Source organism: Protopterus annectens, chromosome 9.part0 (genome assembly GCF_019279795.1).
Source record: "Protopterus annectens isolate FY-2018-M chromosome 9.part0, PAN1.0, whole genome shotgun sequence".
In the NCBI taxonomy this organism is placed as follows: Eukaryota; Metazoa; Chordata; order Ceratodontiformes; family Protopteridae; genus Protopterus; species Protopterus annectens.
Window position 1 is genome coordinate 1,706,321,214 of NC_056743.1, and position 18,048 is coordinate 1,706,339,261.

The window sequence follows — 18,048 nt, forward strand, 5'->3', positions numbered from 1 at the left end:
GGATATTAGAAATTGTGCTTTGAAAAGTCCTGTTGCAAAGCATTTCCAGAAAGACCATCAAGGTTTAGATACTAGTTTCATTTTTAGTGTGTTATCTCAGCCTCATCTTCCTAGAGGTGTTAATTTTGCCAGAGAGTAAAATAATATTAAATTATAAGACATCTCCCAAAGGCTTAAATTTAAAGATTAATTTGTGTTTTTAAATTAGGTAGTAATAAAATGCTTAAACAATTGAAATACAGGTTAATCAGTAGAAATGTTTATGCAATTAATAAATATGTATTTTAGCTTATACATAATGTTAGTAGTAATATAGGTAGTTATTCTATCTATTTGTATTGAATTTAGGCATTGACAGATATAAACTGGTTACATAATTTCTATGTAATACTTTAAGTTTTATTGTTTGATTTAATAATTGTATAATTCATTGTTTATTAACTGGGTTCTACCTCTATATAAGGCACTTTATGGAACTGACTAATTATCCTGAGAAGGCAAGCAGCTGGAGGACCAGATTGTAATAAACTGAAGTAGTGGTAGAACAGCTTGGTTTCTTTGTTTTCTTAAAGCCCTCAGATAGACCTGTTTGCTGTAAAGACAAATAGGTAATATTTTGTGCCAGGAATCCTTGCCCCTCAGTATGGAGGACAGATGCTTTTACTTTTCAGTGGAGAGGAAATTTCCTCTACACCTTCCCTCCATTACCTTTTATTCTAAGAGTTATTCTAAAGACCCAAACAGAAAAAATAAAATTTGTCTTAGTAATTCCCTTTTGGCCAAAAACAGCACTGTTTCCTTCTTTTTCTTCTGGTCAGGGGTAGGTACTATAAACTGCCACACCAAATGGATCTCATCACACAACAGAAAGCTTTACTGCTTCACCCCAATCTGTGAAGCTTAAACCTAACTCTGTGGATATTAGGGTTCTAATTCCTTACAGGCATCATTTTTTTCTGGATAATAGGGTTCTAATTCCTTATAGGCATCATTTGTCTGAGGATGTTTTTAAAGGTCTCCAAGAAGCCAGGAGACCAACCACTCAAAAATCTTACCTAGCCAAAGGAATGGACAGGACCCCATCAATCAGAGGTACCTTCCAATATCTGTTTGAGCTCTTGCATACAGGTGTGGCCTATTCTTACATCAAAGCCCACCTGTCAGCCATCTCTGCTTGCTTACCTCTCACTCCCCAGCTTATGTGTAGATCATCATCATCATCTTCTTTCGGCTGTTCCCATTAGGATTGCCACAGCGGATCATCTGTTTCCATTTCTTCCTGTCCTCTGCATCATGCTGTTTCACACCAGCTGCCTGCATGTCCTCCCTCACCACATCCATAAACCTTATCTTAGGCCTTCCTCTTACCTGGCAGCTCCATCTTTAGCATCCTTTTCCCAATATACCCAGCATCCCTCCTCAGCACATGTCTAAACCAACGCAATCTCGCCTCTCTTGCTTTGTCTCTAAACTGTCCAACCTGAGCTGACCCTCTAATATACTGATTCCTAATCCTGTCCATCCTAATCACACCCAGTGCAAATCTTAACATCTTTAACTCTGCCACATCCAGTTCCGACTCCTACCTTTTTGTCAGTGCCATCGTCTCCAACCCATATAACATAGCTGGTCTCACTACCCTCTTGTCCCTTTCACTCTTACTGGTACCCATTTGTCACGAATCACTCCTGACACTCTACTCCACCCATTCCACCCTGCCTGTGCTGTCTTCTTCATCTCTCTTCCACACTCACTATTACTCTGAACTGTTGATCCCAAGTACTTAAACTCATCCACCTTTACCAACTCTACTCCTTGCATCCTCACTATTCCTCTACCCTCCCTCTCATTTACACACATTTATTCTGTTTTAGCCTTGCTGACCTTCATTCCTCTCCTCTCTAAAGCATATCTCCACCTCTCCAGGGTCTCCTCAACCTGGTCCATACTCTCACTGCATATCACAATGTCATCTGCAAACATCATAGTGCACGGGGCCTCCTGTCTGATCTCATCTGCCAACCTATCCAACACCACTGCAAATAAGAAAGGGCTCAGAGCTGATCCTTGATGTAATCCCACCTCCACCTTAAACGTATCTGTCACTCCCACCACAGTCCTCACCAATGTCGCACTACCCTCGTACATATCCTGTACCCACTCTTACATACTTCTCTGCCACTCCCGACTTCCTCATACAATACCACAACTCCTCTGTAGGCACCCTGTCATATGCTTTCTCTAAGTCCACAAAGACTCAATGCAACTCCTTCTGACCTTCTCTGTATTTCTCCAACAACACTCTCAGAGCAAACATTGCATCTGTAGTGCTCTTTCCTAGCATGAAACCATACTGCTGATCACTAATCATCACCTCCCTTCTTAACCTAGCTTCCACTACTCTTTCCCATAACTTCAAGCTGTGACTGATCAGTTTTATCCCTCTGTAGTTATTGCAGCCCTGCACATCACCCTTATTCTTAAAGATAGGTACCAAAACACTTTTTCTCCACTCCTCAGGCATCCTCTGACTTTCCAAAATTCCATTAAACAATCTGGTTAAAAATTCCACTGCCATTTCTCCTAAGCACCTCCATGCTTCCACTGGTATCTGGGCCAACAGCCTTTCCATTCTTCATCCTCTTCAAAGCTGTCCTTACTTCCTCCTTACTAATCTGTTTCACTTCCTGATTCACTATCCCCACATCATCCAACCTTGTCTCTCTCTCATTCTCTTCATTCATCAGCCCTTCAAAGTACTCTTTCCATCTACTCAACACACTCTCCTCACTTGTGAGTACATTTCCCTCACTATCTTTTATCACCCTTACCTGCTGCACATCTTTCCCAGCTCTGTCCCTCTGTCTATCCAATCGGTACAGGTCCTTTTCTCCCTCTTTAGTGTCCAATCTCTTATACAACTCTCCATATCCCTTATCCTTAGCCACCTCTCTCTTTGCCATGCGCCTCATCTCCTTATACTTATGTCTACTTTCTTCATCTCTTTGACAATCCCACTTCTTGTTCACCAGCCTCTTCCTCTGTGTACTCTCCTGTACTTCCTCATTCCACCACCAGGTCTCCTTGTCCTCCTTCCTCTGTCCAGATGTCACACCAAGCACCTTTCTAGCAGTCTCCCTTACTAGCTCTGCTGTAGTTACCCAGCTATTCAGTAACTCTTCACTGCCTCCCAGTGCCTGTCTTAACTCTTCCCTGAACTCCACCTCACAATCACCCTTTTTTAACTTCCACCATTTAATCCTTGGCACTGCTTTCACACTCCTCCTCTTCTTGATCACCAACTTCATCCTACAGACCACCATTCTATGCTGCTTAATTATACTTTCCACTGTCACCACTTTACAGTCTCTAATCTCCTTCAGACTGGCCCTCCTACATAGGATATAATCCACCTGTGTGCATCTTCCTCCATTCTTGTACGTCACCCTATGCGCCTCCCTCTTCTTAAAATACGTTTTCATCACAGCCATGTCCATCCTTTTCGCAAAATCCACAGTCATCTGACCTTCTGCATTCCTCTCCTTAACACCATACCTACCCATCATTTCCTCATCCCCTCTGTTCACTTCACCAACATGCCCATTGAAGTCCGCTCCAATCACTAGTCTCTCACCCTTGGGTACACTCACCACCACTTCATCCAACTCACTCCAAAATTTTTCTTTCTCAATCCATCGCACACCCAACATTCATCATCACACCATCAATTTCAAGCTTCATAAACATCACGCTATCAGAGACTCTCTCTTCACCTCCAAAACACTCTTGGCATACTGTTCCTTTAGGATAACCCCTACCCCATTTCTCCTGCCATCCACACCATGATAGAACAATTTGAACCCTCCTTCTATACACCTGGCCTTACTTCCCTTCAATCTGGTCTCTTGCACGCACAATATATCAACCTTCCTTTTGTCCATCATATCAGCTAGCTCTCTCCCTATACCAGTCATACTGCCAACATTCAAAGTTCCTACCCTCACTACTACAGTCCTAAGCTTCCTCCTCTCTTCCTGCCTTCAGGCATGCCTTCCACCTCCTCTTCTCCTTCGGCCAACAGTAGCCCAATTTCCGCCAGCACCCTGTTGGCTAACAGTACTGGTGGCAATCATTGTTAACCTGGGCCTCGACTGATCTGTTATGGAAATATGAAATGTTTTCTGCATAAGTCATTTGGCAGAGGCTTTAAGCTAGATGCCCTTCCAGATGCAGCCCTCCCCATTTACCCGGGCTTGGGAGCGGCACAAAGAAATGCCCTGGCTTGTGCATCCCCAATAGCTGGATCTGTGGACAAATTATTTCTTAAAGGGGTCTTGCATCCTAAACCACCTAGAAAGTCCATTGCCCCTATTTGGGAGTTGGGCCCTCAACTTTGTTATGGAAGAGCTTACCTTATCTCCTTTTGAACCAGCAAATGTAAGCAATCAGCCAAAATCAGATTCTGCACCTGGAAAGCTATCCTACTCCTGGCTGAAACTTGTAGTGTTTCAGAACTTCAGGCACTCACGGCTGTTCTAACCCTTCTTATTTTTTCACAAAGACAGGATGACCCTCAAGGTTAATCCTTCATTTATGCCTAAAGTAGTGAATGAGTTGTGTCTCAATCAGGCCATAAATCTACTTGCCTTCTTTCCTAACCCACAGAGTTTGGGGGAAAGGCTACTGCATTCTTTGGACATTCACAGATGGCTAAGAATCCCTTTTGACAAAACAAAATCCATTCAAAAGTCTGCTGAACATTTTGTTTCTTTTATGGATTCTAAACTGGGCCAACCAGTGTCTAAGCAAACCACTGCAAGCTGAATCTCTTAAGATCTGTCTTTTTGTTACTGTCTACTTGGCAAGTTCTCGCCTTCGTACCCTCAAGCTTATTCCACCAGAACAGTAGCAACCTCTGGAGGATTCTACAAAGGAGTGAATACCAGGTCCATACTAGAGGAACCTGCTCATCTGTACACATTTTCAGTAAACACTACAGGATTGATGCCTTTTCAGTGCCCAGATCTCCGTTCACTAGGTCAGTCCTTTTTGGCCTCTTGGACAGTTGTATCTATTAGACTTCTAACAAACCACCTACATTTTCTCTTTAGCTCTGGGAATCACCCTTGTGATAGGTTTACTGCAACAGTAATTTCAGTCAGGACATAGGACAGTTGTGTAAGAACTTAACATAACAGTAGATGTCCTACTGATCACTGTTGCAGTATTCCTTCTCTCCCTCCTTCTCTATTCTTTATTTTCTCCTTACTCTGTGTTTTTCTCTCAGTTCCTATCCTGTGGGAAGTTCCCTATAACCGAAGAGGCTTTCTTACCACTTCATACTGTGTCCCTTCTAGCTGACCACTTTTTCTGTCTCAGGAGTCTTTAGGCCATTGGCTTTGAGATAATGTGAGGAATTATGCCCGTACATCCGCCTGTATACCCCTTTGCTTGCAGGCTGAGATTACCCATCAGACATATGATACTGTGAAGGAAAAGCTTTAGTACCCCAGCCGGACAACAGACTTGATGATCCATATGTTAGGAATACTGCAGCAGTGAACAGTAGGGCATCTACTGTTATGGTAAGCTCTTACACAACTGTACTTTCAAGGACTTTTTCAGTGCATATGTTATCTGAAGGATCCTGGCACTAGACAAGCAACTGTCACACTTCCCTTGCTCCTCCTGCTAAGAGGTACATTTTTGTCTTACAGTGGATTCACTTCCAACTAGAATGTTTGATTGGGTAAATGCCTGACTTATCAGCTCAGTATCCATGATTTTGAAACTCCTTGAGCTACATCAGGTGGTAGACTTAACTTGCTGAGTGTGCTTTGTGCCTGTGTTGTTTTGGAGGTCTTTAAAGTTTAGGCAAGTTAATCTTTAGAACCTCTGCATATGATGGAGTATGTGTATTATCATGGCCTTTTTGAGCAGTAGTGTGTGTGGTGTACTGTTGATTATTTTGATGTCTAAGTTTACTGTGTATGAGATTTTTACCTCCAATTACATTATATATATGTACATCTCTCACACTGTGTTATGCTGTTTAAATTTTAGATGATTGCCAGACAGCATGAGACAATTCTTATACTGTCTCAAAATACCAATCTCAGTCAGGCTGGCTACAGAAGTTATGGGGTAATTGTTGGTCCATGGTTCTGACAGAAATGATTCAGGTGTGACATGGGTGACTACAAGTGCTTGATGTTTGATTTGTGTAGGATACTGATTGTGAGGACTTACTACTGAGGCATGAGGAAATGCTTAGTTATTTGGGCAAGAGTGTACTGCAACTCAGGATGTGTTTGTTTATATTTAGTACTGGTAATTTGACGCTCAGACCTGGATTTCAAAGGTTGTATAGATTTTGCATGCCTCTTACAGGCGAAAAAACTCTTGTGCAGATAACCCACTGTAAAGCAAGTTCAGCAGAGACAGTACTCTGAGTACAGCTCAGTGCAGCTTTTGTCATGCCATTTTGGCGAAAAGCTTGTTTCCTCACAGTTCATGGCTTTCTGTGCTTCTCAGAGGCTTGAACAAAAGATCCTTGGTGGGTGCAACTTTGGGCTGGTTGTAGCATACTAGCCCGACAGGAATCCAATCAAACAAGTCAGTAGTGGAGCTCTGTGACTTCAGAAGCACAGAAAGTCAGAGAGAGAGAGACCTCTCTAGGAAATGGGGCACCTTCAGTAATGAAAAGCTCAGTTTAGGCCAGTGTCTTGACTCGCTTTTGAATGGACATGTTCTGTGCCTGGACTGTTGAGTTATGGGCTTGCTGCCATTGTGGCTGCCACTGAACACCAAAGCACATCAAGGCTCTACTCTTTTCATGGCTTCATTGAAAGGTGACCCAGTTAATGTGATATAGAAGCTTTTTTAAGATTCAGAGAAATGATGGGTTGACTTAGTATTTATGTGTGTGATTGTAATGGGGACATTTGAAAGTTACTGGATTTAATTTAATTATCTTGAAGAGAAGAGCAGAGAACAGGACACGCTTTAACACTTGTTCTTTTAACATTTTATATAGGTGCTGGTGCTACCGTCTCCTGAAGTGGCACTATCCTTTGTATCTTTGGTTGATGGCTATTTTCGACTTGTCGCAGATTCCCACCACTACTTGTGCAATGAGGTAGCTCCACCGCGGTTGGTGCTCAGCATCCTGAATGGCATTCATGGCCCAGTGCAGTAAGTAATGCTAATATTCACATTCACTAGGAGTGAATCCAGTTGTTGATGTCCCCCATGTCCCTTTGGCAGGCAGCTTGTGCCTAGTATGCTTTTTTTAATTGAGCAAATAATGATGTTTTTTACATTCATGAGCTGGGGGAGGTATGAACTAGAAAAGCTATCCGAGTAAGAACTGACGAAAAGAATTGCAGCAGCATTTAATTAATTGATTAGTCAACAGCCAGTAAGCACACAAGGCTCTTTACAGTGTTTTAAATTATGTAAATTCTGAGGTTCATTTTTAAATGGATAAATGAGCTGTTAGTACATGGATCTTTTTCAGCCAAGACCAGGGTCACAGGGGTAAGGGCAGATGCAGTGTACATAGACAATTTGTTAGAATATCAGTTAAATTAACCATTGTGGTTTTGGGAGAAGATGAACAAACAGACTGTTTGAAGACAACCCACACATACATGCGGAGAACATAGACTACGTAAACAGTGAAAGAGCTGTGGCACAGAAAAGCTTAGCCACTGTGCTGCTCTACCACTGACCAGGAAGCATTGGTTTTGGGTAAGGATCTTGCTGAGGGGAGCACACTGTGTACAAATAGAGAATTTGAGATCAGCAGTTTGAAGCACTTACTCATAAACTTAAACTTACCGTACTGCTAGCAGTTACACCTGAAGTGTGCTTCATATGCAGAAACAGCAGTTGTAGTGTTTGCAATAGTTTGTATTCATGCTGTAATAACATACATGCAAGAAATGCATATATTTTATTTTATTTTTTATTTTACATTTGTTAAATAAAAAATAAAATATATGCATTTCTTGCATGTATGTTATTACAGCATGAATACAATATGAATATGAATATAGGACTCTCGTGTGCCATTGCCATTTGTTAATCGGTGTTACATACTCAAACATTGAGTACATGTTGCTTAAATTCTACCTGTATATAATATCTTTGCCTACTGTACTTACCTTTGATTTTAGATTCATACTGGAATGTTCAAACAGTGCATGTATGAGATTTTACAACTGAGGAAATGCTTAGAATTGCATACCACAGAAAAGGTGGTGTAAAAAAATTGAACAGTGTTGTCTAATGTTTTGCAAGCTTTGCTTTCAGTCACTCTAGGCCCAAAAACCTCAATGGGATTGTAGTCCTGAACATTTGTCAGTGTACATTGTAAGGATCACTGCTGCAGGAAATGATATATATGGTTTAGGATATGTGTATATGGACATCATTCTTCTGGCCAGAGGATTATGACAGAAGATTTCAGCAGCTGATTTCCGTTTAGATGCATGGTTATATTCTCATACCTTCGCAATTACAGGGCATCCCTACTGTTAAAGTGAACATATATACTCTGCTATCTCAAAAGTCAAGGCAAAAATACATGGCATCTGACTTACCAGCTTCGCAGATGACTGCAAACTGGCTACAATGATAGAGTCCCCCAACGATGTTGACATACTACAAAAAGTGCTTACACAGACAAATGATTGGTGCCAGAGCCACAGATATAAACTAAATGTAAGGAAATGTGTTATCCCTTTTGGCAAAGAGGAAGTCCCTGAAAATTACAATTTTAACAGTACCCTCCTTAGTTCTAACCCCGTGGTGAGAGATGTGGGAACACAGATTGATAGCAACCTTAACTTCGATCACCATGTCTCCACAGTGGTAAGGAAGGCCTTCTATGTTGCGCATCTCATAAATAAAGACATCGCTTCCAGAGCTAAGGATGTTATAGCTACCTTGTACTTATCCCTCATCAGACCACTAATAGAGTACAAAGCTGTCTTCTGTATGTACCTCACCAGACACCTGCAGCAGCTAGAGAGACCTTAGAGGTTTCTCACCAAGAAAATTCAGAACCTTCAACACATGGCCTACAAGGACAGACTGAAGGCTGTGTCACTGTACTCTGTATCTTATAGGCTGCTGAGAGGCTACTTGTGCCTGGCCTACAAAGCAGTCTCGGACCCTGCCATAATGGAAATGCTGCACATCCACAAGTCTAATGGGACAAGATTCACTCAATGTAGGGATCTTTACCTAGCTTGCAATGTTAACAGGACATGCTGGAGCAATAGATACGTCTCCTAGAGATTGCCAGTCATCTGGAACAAACTCCCAATTCACATAAAACAGAGCTTCTCAATGACCCTATTTAAGCGTAACTTGGACAACTGAATGGGATGGGAGACTGTTAATTTACCCTGGAGGTGTCACGTGTCCCTCTTAGATAAGGGCAGTCTGTGCTGATCATAGACATGCGCAGCAAATATAGACCATACAGCTTGGTCAGTAAGGGAACAAAAGGGTATGACATGGCTTGGCTTATAAAGGCCCTAGGGCAAATAGCCTAGTAACAACCTTTGAACCTGAACTAAATAGTTGCTTTGTTTAACTTCATCAGTTCATTGACTACTTCTGTACTAGATTACTTTGTAACACTGTTGCATATTGCTTAAACTGTTTGGCACCTTAAGTGCGACAAATTATCTGTTTGGCTTTAATAAATCAAATTTCATGAGAAAGGCCGCAACAACTATATTTGTTTCCATCAAATACTCTGTAAAGAGTCTTTTATTGTGACTGGTTTGTTTAGGGAAAGAACATGATCTAAAAGTATGTCTTCACAGTGCAGTTTTTAACAAGATAACTTTAACCAGTTAAGCAAAAAAATTACAACAATTAATTAACATTGTAAATTACTCATCTACTAATTCTGTTTCCTGTTCTGAAAAATTCTAAAGTTAAAATGTACTCATTGGGGAAAAAAGAAAGTAAGGCCTTCCTCAAAATCTCAAAAATAAAAAATGAAAATATATGGAAATTTCAGAGTCTTCAAAGGGCTGAGCCTCTAGTATTTCAGAGCATTGTACACAGAGTATAGCCACTCCTTTGTGACATACTGCAGTTCAGAGTGATCCACCACTCTGAGACAAAGCTTTCTGTGCTTCTTTTCAGCTCCATAATATTCCTAATTAAAAGATTTTTTGAAAGTTAATATTTGAAGTTGTTAATCTTCTTCCTATTCATCATTGATGGGTTCAGTTCCGAGCCCTCGGAACAGAGTCGGCCTTATGCCAAGTTTGCGTGCACCAAAAACTCTCGAGCTAAGCTGCTACCCACAATGCCCTTCACTCAGTTACCTCAGATCTCTTTTGCCGCACAGCCATATAGCAGCGTTTCACCGAGCTCTCCAGCTAAGTGTTGTATTTTTCTAAATTTTACAAGTTTTTGTGGATTTTTCCTGTTAGTTTGCTAATTTCTTGTATCTTTACTACACTCAGCTCCACCCACAGGTATTTCCTTTCGTACGATTGTTGGTATTGGCCCTTCTACCCTTGTGGTATTCCCAATACCATTGTTGGTATTTTCCTGTTTTCTTCACTTTCTTCTATTTTTTGTGTGTGTGTGAGTGTTTCCTCTTATGTCTGAGAAGAAAGGGACTACGGGGTTTAAACACTGCTCTTCTTGCAGTGGTAAGCTCCTGAATAGTGACCTTCATGAAGAGTGTGTGTATTGTTTGGGGGTTCTGCATTTATCGGCAAAACCTCCATGTGATATTTGTGCCAGCTTCAGTCAGCAGATGCTGAATGAGCGATGAAATAATTTGATCCTTAAGGGCCTGCTTCATTCGCCTTTTTCGGAGGCTATTTCTGCGTTGGAGGTCTCGTCCCCTCTTTCTGTGGACAAGAAACGTCCCCCCGCTCAGACCCCTCTTAACCAGCCAGTGATAGGGGGAAAAGCCATAAGCACAAGACCCATAAGACTTCCACTGAGCACCGTACTGCCTCCTCGGTTCCAACCACCTCGGCTCCGAGTTTGGCTCTAGTGATTCATACTGTGGTCACCTCATCAGTGCCTGCCCCGGCTCCGATGACAACGGCGCCAACTACAACCTCGGTTCCGACCAGTTTGTCTGTCTCCATCTCAGCACCAATGTTCCCCCATCTCTGTCCCGACAACAACTTCGGAGCCGTTATTGACCGCCACCCCAGCTGTGACCCCAGCTCCAAGCTCATTCTAGGCTCAGATCATTCCTTTGTTGCCGGTTTCCAAACTGGAATCGTCAATGCCGTTCTTTAATACACCACAGACCCAGTACTCTCCGTCTGCAGATCCATTTGCCGGACAAGCCTTCAGCCCCTTTTTGGACCAGCCTGATTCCCCCTCAGGGGCATCAGTGAGGTCCACCAGGAGCCTTTCAGAATTGGATGTGGTGCGCCTTTTTGATCAGCTGCTGACCACCAGGGGCATTATAAATTTTCCTAGACCCTATCCCACTCCGGGCTTTGGGTGTGTTACACCGGCGACCCCTACATACTCTCCTCCCTTGGAGCCCTCTATTCCAAGGCTCATATATTCGATGTCTACAAGAGGACCCCTTTCCTCGGCGCCGACAACGACAGTGTCTGAGGCTCGGAGGCCCCTTTGGGTGTCGGTCCTGTCAGTACCCACCCTTCCTCATTCTCATGCTTGGGGGATGGAACCCTCTGTTCCGGCCATGGATGTTCTTCATGTTTCACTGTTGCAGTCATTACATTTGGGTAATCGTGCTGGCAGGTTACCCTCAGTCGGCCTGAATTCCAAAGTCTTGGGTCCTGCATCGGCTGTCATCTTCCCTTCCCTGACATCAGGTCGTCAGAAGTATAAAAGAAGCAGCCGATGCCATTTTCTTCAGTCTTTCTTGCCGCGCGGTGCCTGAAGCAGAAGCAGTTCGTAAGTGCTGGTCGGCCGACTCCTGAGATTTTCACGTTCGAATTTCAGATCCAAAGTCTTTTATAAAGCTAAGTACCCCGTTGGGGAAACTTTTTTCTTGCTCCAGAACCGATGTCAGAAAAAGTTAATTGTATTTCTTGTGGGAAGCAAATACCTCATAAGGACTTTCATTCTTACTGTATTACTTGCCTAGGTCCTGATCATAACTTTCTGGGTTGTCGGTTTTGTGCTAGATTTAACCAACGCACTATTAAGCGTCAGTATGATTTTGCTTTAAACTACTTTGGATGCAGGTTCAATTATCCAGAAATGTCGTCAGAAAGCCATCCGACTACAAAAAAACACAAAGAAAAAGAAAGACAGTCGAGGCCCAAACCTGACGACGAAGCTTCTCCTAAGCCAGTCGCCGGTTCTCAGTGAGGCGCTTTCGCAGCCCCTGACGACCGCTACTTTAGAGTCACAGGCTGCTACTGACTCCCACGTGGAGTCGGCCATGCCACTGGAAACTCAAGGTATTGGAGCCTCGGACGCTATTCCTTCAGTTGGGTCCGGAGCCACTGAGCAGGCACCGACTTCTGAGAGTGTATTCAGACCCAAACATCTATACATTAAACCGACTTCAAAGGCAGAGATTAAAGCATCTTCAAAGGCAAAAAAGCAAACTCAGGAGCCACGTGGACAGGCCTCCATGCCCAAAAAACAGATGCTCAAAATGGCCAAGACTTGATTACCTTGATCAAGGGTTCCCATCCCCGTCCTGATAAGCAGCCTAGGCAGGAGATTGACTATGAATCTTCACATCAGGTTTCCATTTCTTCTGATTCCTCTTCTGATCAGGAATATTCTTTTCCCCCCATGAGGATTCTGATGCTGAAGATTCCATATCTTCAGCTTCTCCTCCTGAGGACTATTCTTTTGGGGAAACCTTAAATACCATGAGGGAGCATTTCCACTGGGAGAGCCAAGATTTTTCAGAATCTAAAAAGAGGCTCTGGGATTTCCCATTACTACCTCAGCACAAGCCACTAGCCATCCCTCCTGTGTTGGACATTGTAGATTATGTGTTTGCGGAGTCTAGCCTTACCCCTGACTCCTTGCCTCCAGCTCCTGTTAAGGCTGACAGATATTACAGGGTTCCTGACTCACATAAATTCCTTTTTAAAAGCCCTGCTGCAGAACCAGAAACTATTTTTCAGGGTCCCAAGGGAGTTAAGGCTTCCGCTGCAAAAAACCCTACCCCTTCCGACAGGGATTCTAGGGCACTGGATAGATGGGGAAAAAAGGTTTACACATCTGCTACCTTGGCTATAAGGGCCTTAAATTGTCAGTTTCATATGCTCAAATATCAGCAACATGTCATGGCATTGCTTAAACAGAAAATGTTGTTAAACTCTGAATGTGCAGAAAACAAGGAAATGCAGGATATATTGCATGCAGCTGAACAAGTTGGAAAGCATACTTTGCAATGTGGTTTTGATTCTTTAGAGGCTTCCTGCAGGGCCGCAGTTACAGGCTATGTAGTTAGAAGGCATGCTTGGTTAAAGGAACAAACTCTGCCTGATCATGTTAAAGTTAAATTATTAGATGCACCTTTACAATATGATACTTTGTTTGGTGTTAAGGCGGAAGAAGTGTTAAAGAAAATGGAGGCCAAGGCTAAATCTATGCAAACGGTCAAAGATTTCTTACAAGTACAGCTGCCTAGGTTTAGTAGACACTGGCCAACAAAGAATTGGTCCTGGCCAACAAAGAATTGGTCCTTTCCTGTGTCAGACAGACCTCAAAGGGGCAGACCCAGATGCCCTAGAGGCAGATCCCAGGCACAAGGTTCATACAGGTCAAAGCAATGGGGTGCTTCTACCTCCAAAAGTGGAAACGACAAATCACAACCTTAAATGATACAGTCCCAATGACTTCCCCAGCCTACATCAAGCACTTATTTCCTGGCAGCACCCTTAGGGGGAAAATTAGCACTTTTTTCTCAAAATTGGCGCATTATAACCCAGGACAAGTGGGTTCTAAATATCGTGTCACAAGGCTACAAGTTCCATTTCCATACCCTGCCAAAGACAAACGGTTTGCCAGATCTGCCAAAAAATCAATGGGCAGAGGCACAAAAACAAGTCTCATCTCTCATGGACCATGGGGGCCATTCAGCAATTGCCAGAGCAAGAGCGGGAACAAGGATTTTACTCAAGACTGTTCTTGGTACCCAGAAAGGACAAGGCCTGGAGGCCAATACTGGACCTATCGATTCTGAGCACATTCCTGGATATACCAAAATTCAAAATGTTGACTTTGCAGCAGCTTCTGCCCATGCTGGACAAGAATGATTGGTTCGTAACTTTAGACCTAAAAGAGGCATACCTGCATGTCCCAATCAGACAAATATGCAGATACAAGGCTGGCTCAATGCATTACCAATTCTCTGCACTGCCCTTTGGCTTATCTACTGCACCCAGGGTCTTTACAAAGTGCCTGGCACCAGTAATTGCTTTCTGCAGACTAAGAGGAATACAAATATATCCTTACTTGAACGACTGTCTCATTCAAGCAGAGAACAAGGACATCCTTCTACAGCATCTGGCATTTGTGAAAAAACTTCTAACATGCCTAGGGTACACAGTCAACGAAAAAAAATCAAAACTAGTACCCTCTCAAGAGATAATATTCCTGAGTGCAAGCTTAAATACAACTGCCCAGATGGCTTATCTCATGCCAGACAAAGACAACGGACTACCTATTTCAAAATGTTAGCTATAAAGGCCCAGTTATCTGCAAGAAAAATTCTGCAGGCTTTGGGTTTCATGGCATCCTGCATCCTACTCATTCCATATGCAAGACTGCATATGAGGAAACTGGTGCTTGGACTCAACATTGCCACAGCCTGGAAACTATAATTACTCTCATTCCCTGCCTGCAACAGGAGGTTCGATGGTGGGCAAAGGCTTGTCACCAAAACAAGGGACAGCCATTCTCATTACCCCCAGCCAGGCAGACACTAACAACGGATGCATCAGAATATGCCTAGAGGGCCCACATGGCAGGAAGATGCATTCAAGGAACATGGCCCTCAAACCAAATGCATCTACATATCAATTAAAAAGAGATGCTAGCTGTTCAAAATGCCCTGACAGCCTTCAAGGACCTACTTCATCCAGGACAACTACTGATAAAGACAGATAACACCACGGTCATGTGGTATATAAACAAGCAGGGGGGAACACATTCTTACCCCCTTTGCAGATTAGCCATGACCTTGTGGGACATTGACTTGCCAAGTACATCTGCAGGCACAATTCCTGCCAGGAAGGAAAAATACTCTGGCAGACGAACTAAGCAGAAACCTCATGGATCCCCATGAGAGTGGCAGCTGGATCCACAAGTCTTCAGCATGATAACAAGGAAATGGGGATGCCCGGACATAGATCTATTTGCCTCCCCTCACAACTACCAACTAAAGAGTTTCTGCACAAGAATTTATCACAGACAAGCATGGAAAGTGGATGCCCTATCCTTCAGCTGGAAAAACCTATCAGTATATGCCTTTCCCCCTCTGCCTGTCCTCCCCAAGGTACTCCTAAAGGTCAGACAGGAGAAGCCAAAGATGATACTTATTGCACCAGACTGGCCCCGCCAGCACTGGTACCCAATATTAAGGAGCTTGTCTCAATGTCCAGCTTGGACCTTACCTCAAGTACCGCATCTACTGTCTCAGCAAAACAATCAGATCCTGCACAGCCAACTCAGGACTTCAAACCTGGCAGCATGGCGGATAATGTAGTCATACAAAACACACCTCTCAGCAAAGCTGTGATGGATGCCATTCTGGAAGCCAGAAAGCCTAGTACTAGAAAATCTTACGCTGGAAAATGGAAGAGATTCTGTGCTTGGAACCAGGCAAATGGAAGAGATTCTGTGCTTGGAACCAGGCAAAAGAAACAGATACAGCTGTGCCAAATATTCCTCAGATTTTACAATACTTAACTGAGATGCTGGACAAAGGCCTATCTTTCTCATTTATTAAAATTCATGCCTCTGCCATTTCAGCTCATTACAATGCAGAGCCACCAATCTTTTCTCATCCCTTATTAAAACAGTACCTCAGAGGAGACAAAAATTTAAGGCCTCCCAAGGAGATCACCAATGCCTGCATGGGACCTCAACTATGTCTTGGAAAAACTCACCCTGCTTCCTTTTGAACCAGCTGCTACTGCTGATATAAAGTTTTTATCTTGGAAAACAGCTCTGCTCCTAGCTATAACTTCTGCAAGATTAGTTTCAGAGCTACAGGCACTCATGGCTGTGGAACCTTTTATCATTTTTTGTCAGGAAAGGGTGTCCCTGAGGACAAACCCAGCATTTATGCCTAAAGTGGTGTCTGGTGTGGCTCTCAACCAAACCATTCATTTGCCAACTTTTTATCCAAATCCACAGAACAAGGGGGAAAGAATTCTGCATTCTTTGGACGTACACAGACAACTTAGATTCTACTTGGACAGAACCAACGTTTTCAGAGAGACCGAGCAATTACTAGTGGCATATACTGCAGGATCACAAGGAAAGGCTATCTCAAAGCAGACTATTTCAAAGTGGATAGGCCACTGCATTCATTTCTGCTACTTATACCATGGCAAGCCAGTGCCTAAGGGCATTAGGCCACATTCCACCAGAGCTGAAGCCACTTCAGCAGCCTTTGTCAGGGGAGTACCAACTAAGGACATTTTAGAGGCAGCTACTTGGAGTTCGGTGCACAACTTTGCAAAGCACTGTCATCTGCCGCTCTACTCTAAATCCAAGGCAGGCTTTGCCACTGCAGTTCTGCAGGGTCTCATAGCCGCTCCTAATGTTTTTTAGCTCCAGCCTCCCAACCATAGCTTTGGGAAGCTACCCAAATGTAATGACTGCAACAGTGAAACACGAATAACATAGTACAGTTGTGTACACTTACCAGAAATGTAGATGTTCAAGTGTATTCACTGTTGCAGTCCAGGTTACCCACCCGCCATCCCTCCTTTTCTTTTGGTGGAACCTATCTTTCCTTCTCTGATTTATACTGCCTATGTGGTGTATTTGGTTGTGGATGAAGGTAAAGTTTATATTGCTGCATGTAATTTTATATATACATAGAAATTTTGGCTACCCTTTTAGGGGGCACCTGACATCTGGGGGAAGAAAAACTAAAGAAAATGGCGTTGGCTGCTTCTTTTATACCCCTGACGACCTGATGTCAGGGAAGTGCCGACGACAGCCGATGTAGGACCCAAGACTTTGGAATTCAGGCCAACTGAGGGCAACCTGCCAGCAGGATTACCCAAATGTAATGACTGCAGCAGTGAATACACTCGAACATCTACATTTATGGTAAGTGTACACAACTTACCAGCTGTGTTGCCAGTTCTGTCTTCAGGTCCGAGGGTGCTCCCGCCCCAGGTTTGCTTGAGGCTCCGTCCCAGGGGGTGGCCCGCTTGGAGCTGGTTGTGACCCCGGTTCCGAAATTGTCTTCTTTGGTTTCAGGCTCCCATTCCTCTTCAAGCGGGCCTGCTTTTCGGGTGATGGAGAGGGTGCTTGCTTCTAACAATCCTCCTACGTCAAGTCATCCCACCAGTTCCCTCTGAGCCGCAGCTGTCAAAGGCCACCCCCCCCCCCCAGGACTCCAAGAGCACAAGACCCAGGAAACCCCTGTTCAGGGTATTTCCCTTTCTGAGTCTTCTTCAGATGCTCCCACCAAAGAACCCCCTCAGAGCGGGTGTGTAAGAGGAAACACATGGACTCCCCAGAGGAGTCCCTCACAGAAGATACGGACTACGATGATGGGGAAGGATCCCCACGGACACCCCCTGACGATGTCTTATTTGGAGACATCCTGAAAATCTTGAAACAGAGGGGCAACTGAAAGCCTTCCAATCCTTCCACAGAGGAATCTGTATTCCTGCAGGCCTTCCACTCTCGGCCCTCTACTTCTTGGGTGACCCCCCCCCCCACGATGAGTTGGTCAAGCTCATCATGCAGTGGGTGTGGAAGAACCCTGACACCACTGAGGCCATCCCTAGGAGATCAGATAAGATACTCTCCCCTCCAGACGATCAACCCCATTGGTCTAGAGGTTTGCCAGTAGAT

At 43.7% G+C, this 18,048-nt stretch overlaps 1 protein-coding gene across 2 annotated transcripts in view; it reads left to right on the forward strand.

The window, feature by feature from the left end:
• The window catches only part of TYK2 (tyrosine kinase 2), a 2,798,586-nt gene that overhangs the window by 1,327,298 nt on the left and 1,453,240 nt on the right, over positions 1-18,048 (forward strand). For both annotated transcript variants that reach the window (XM_044084572.1, XM_044084573.1), the window contains one exon: positions 7,037-7,194. In XM_044084572.1, coding sequence (XP_043940507.1) covers positions 7,037-7,194 — 158 coding nt within the window. The remainder of the gene's footprint in view (positions 1-7,036; positions 7,195-18,048) is intronic.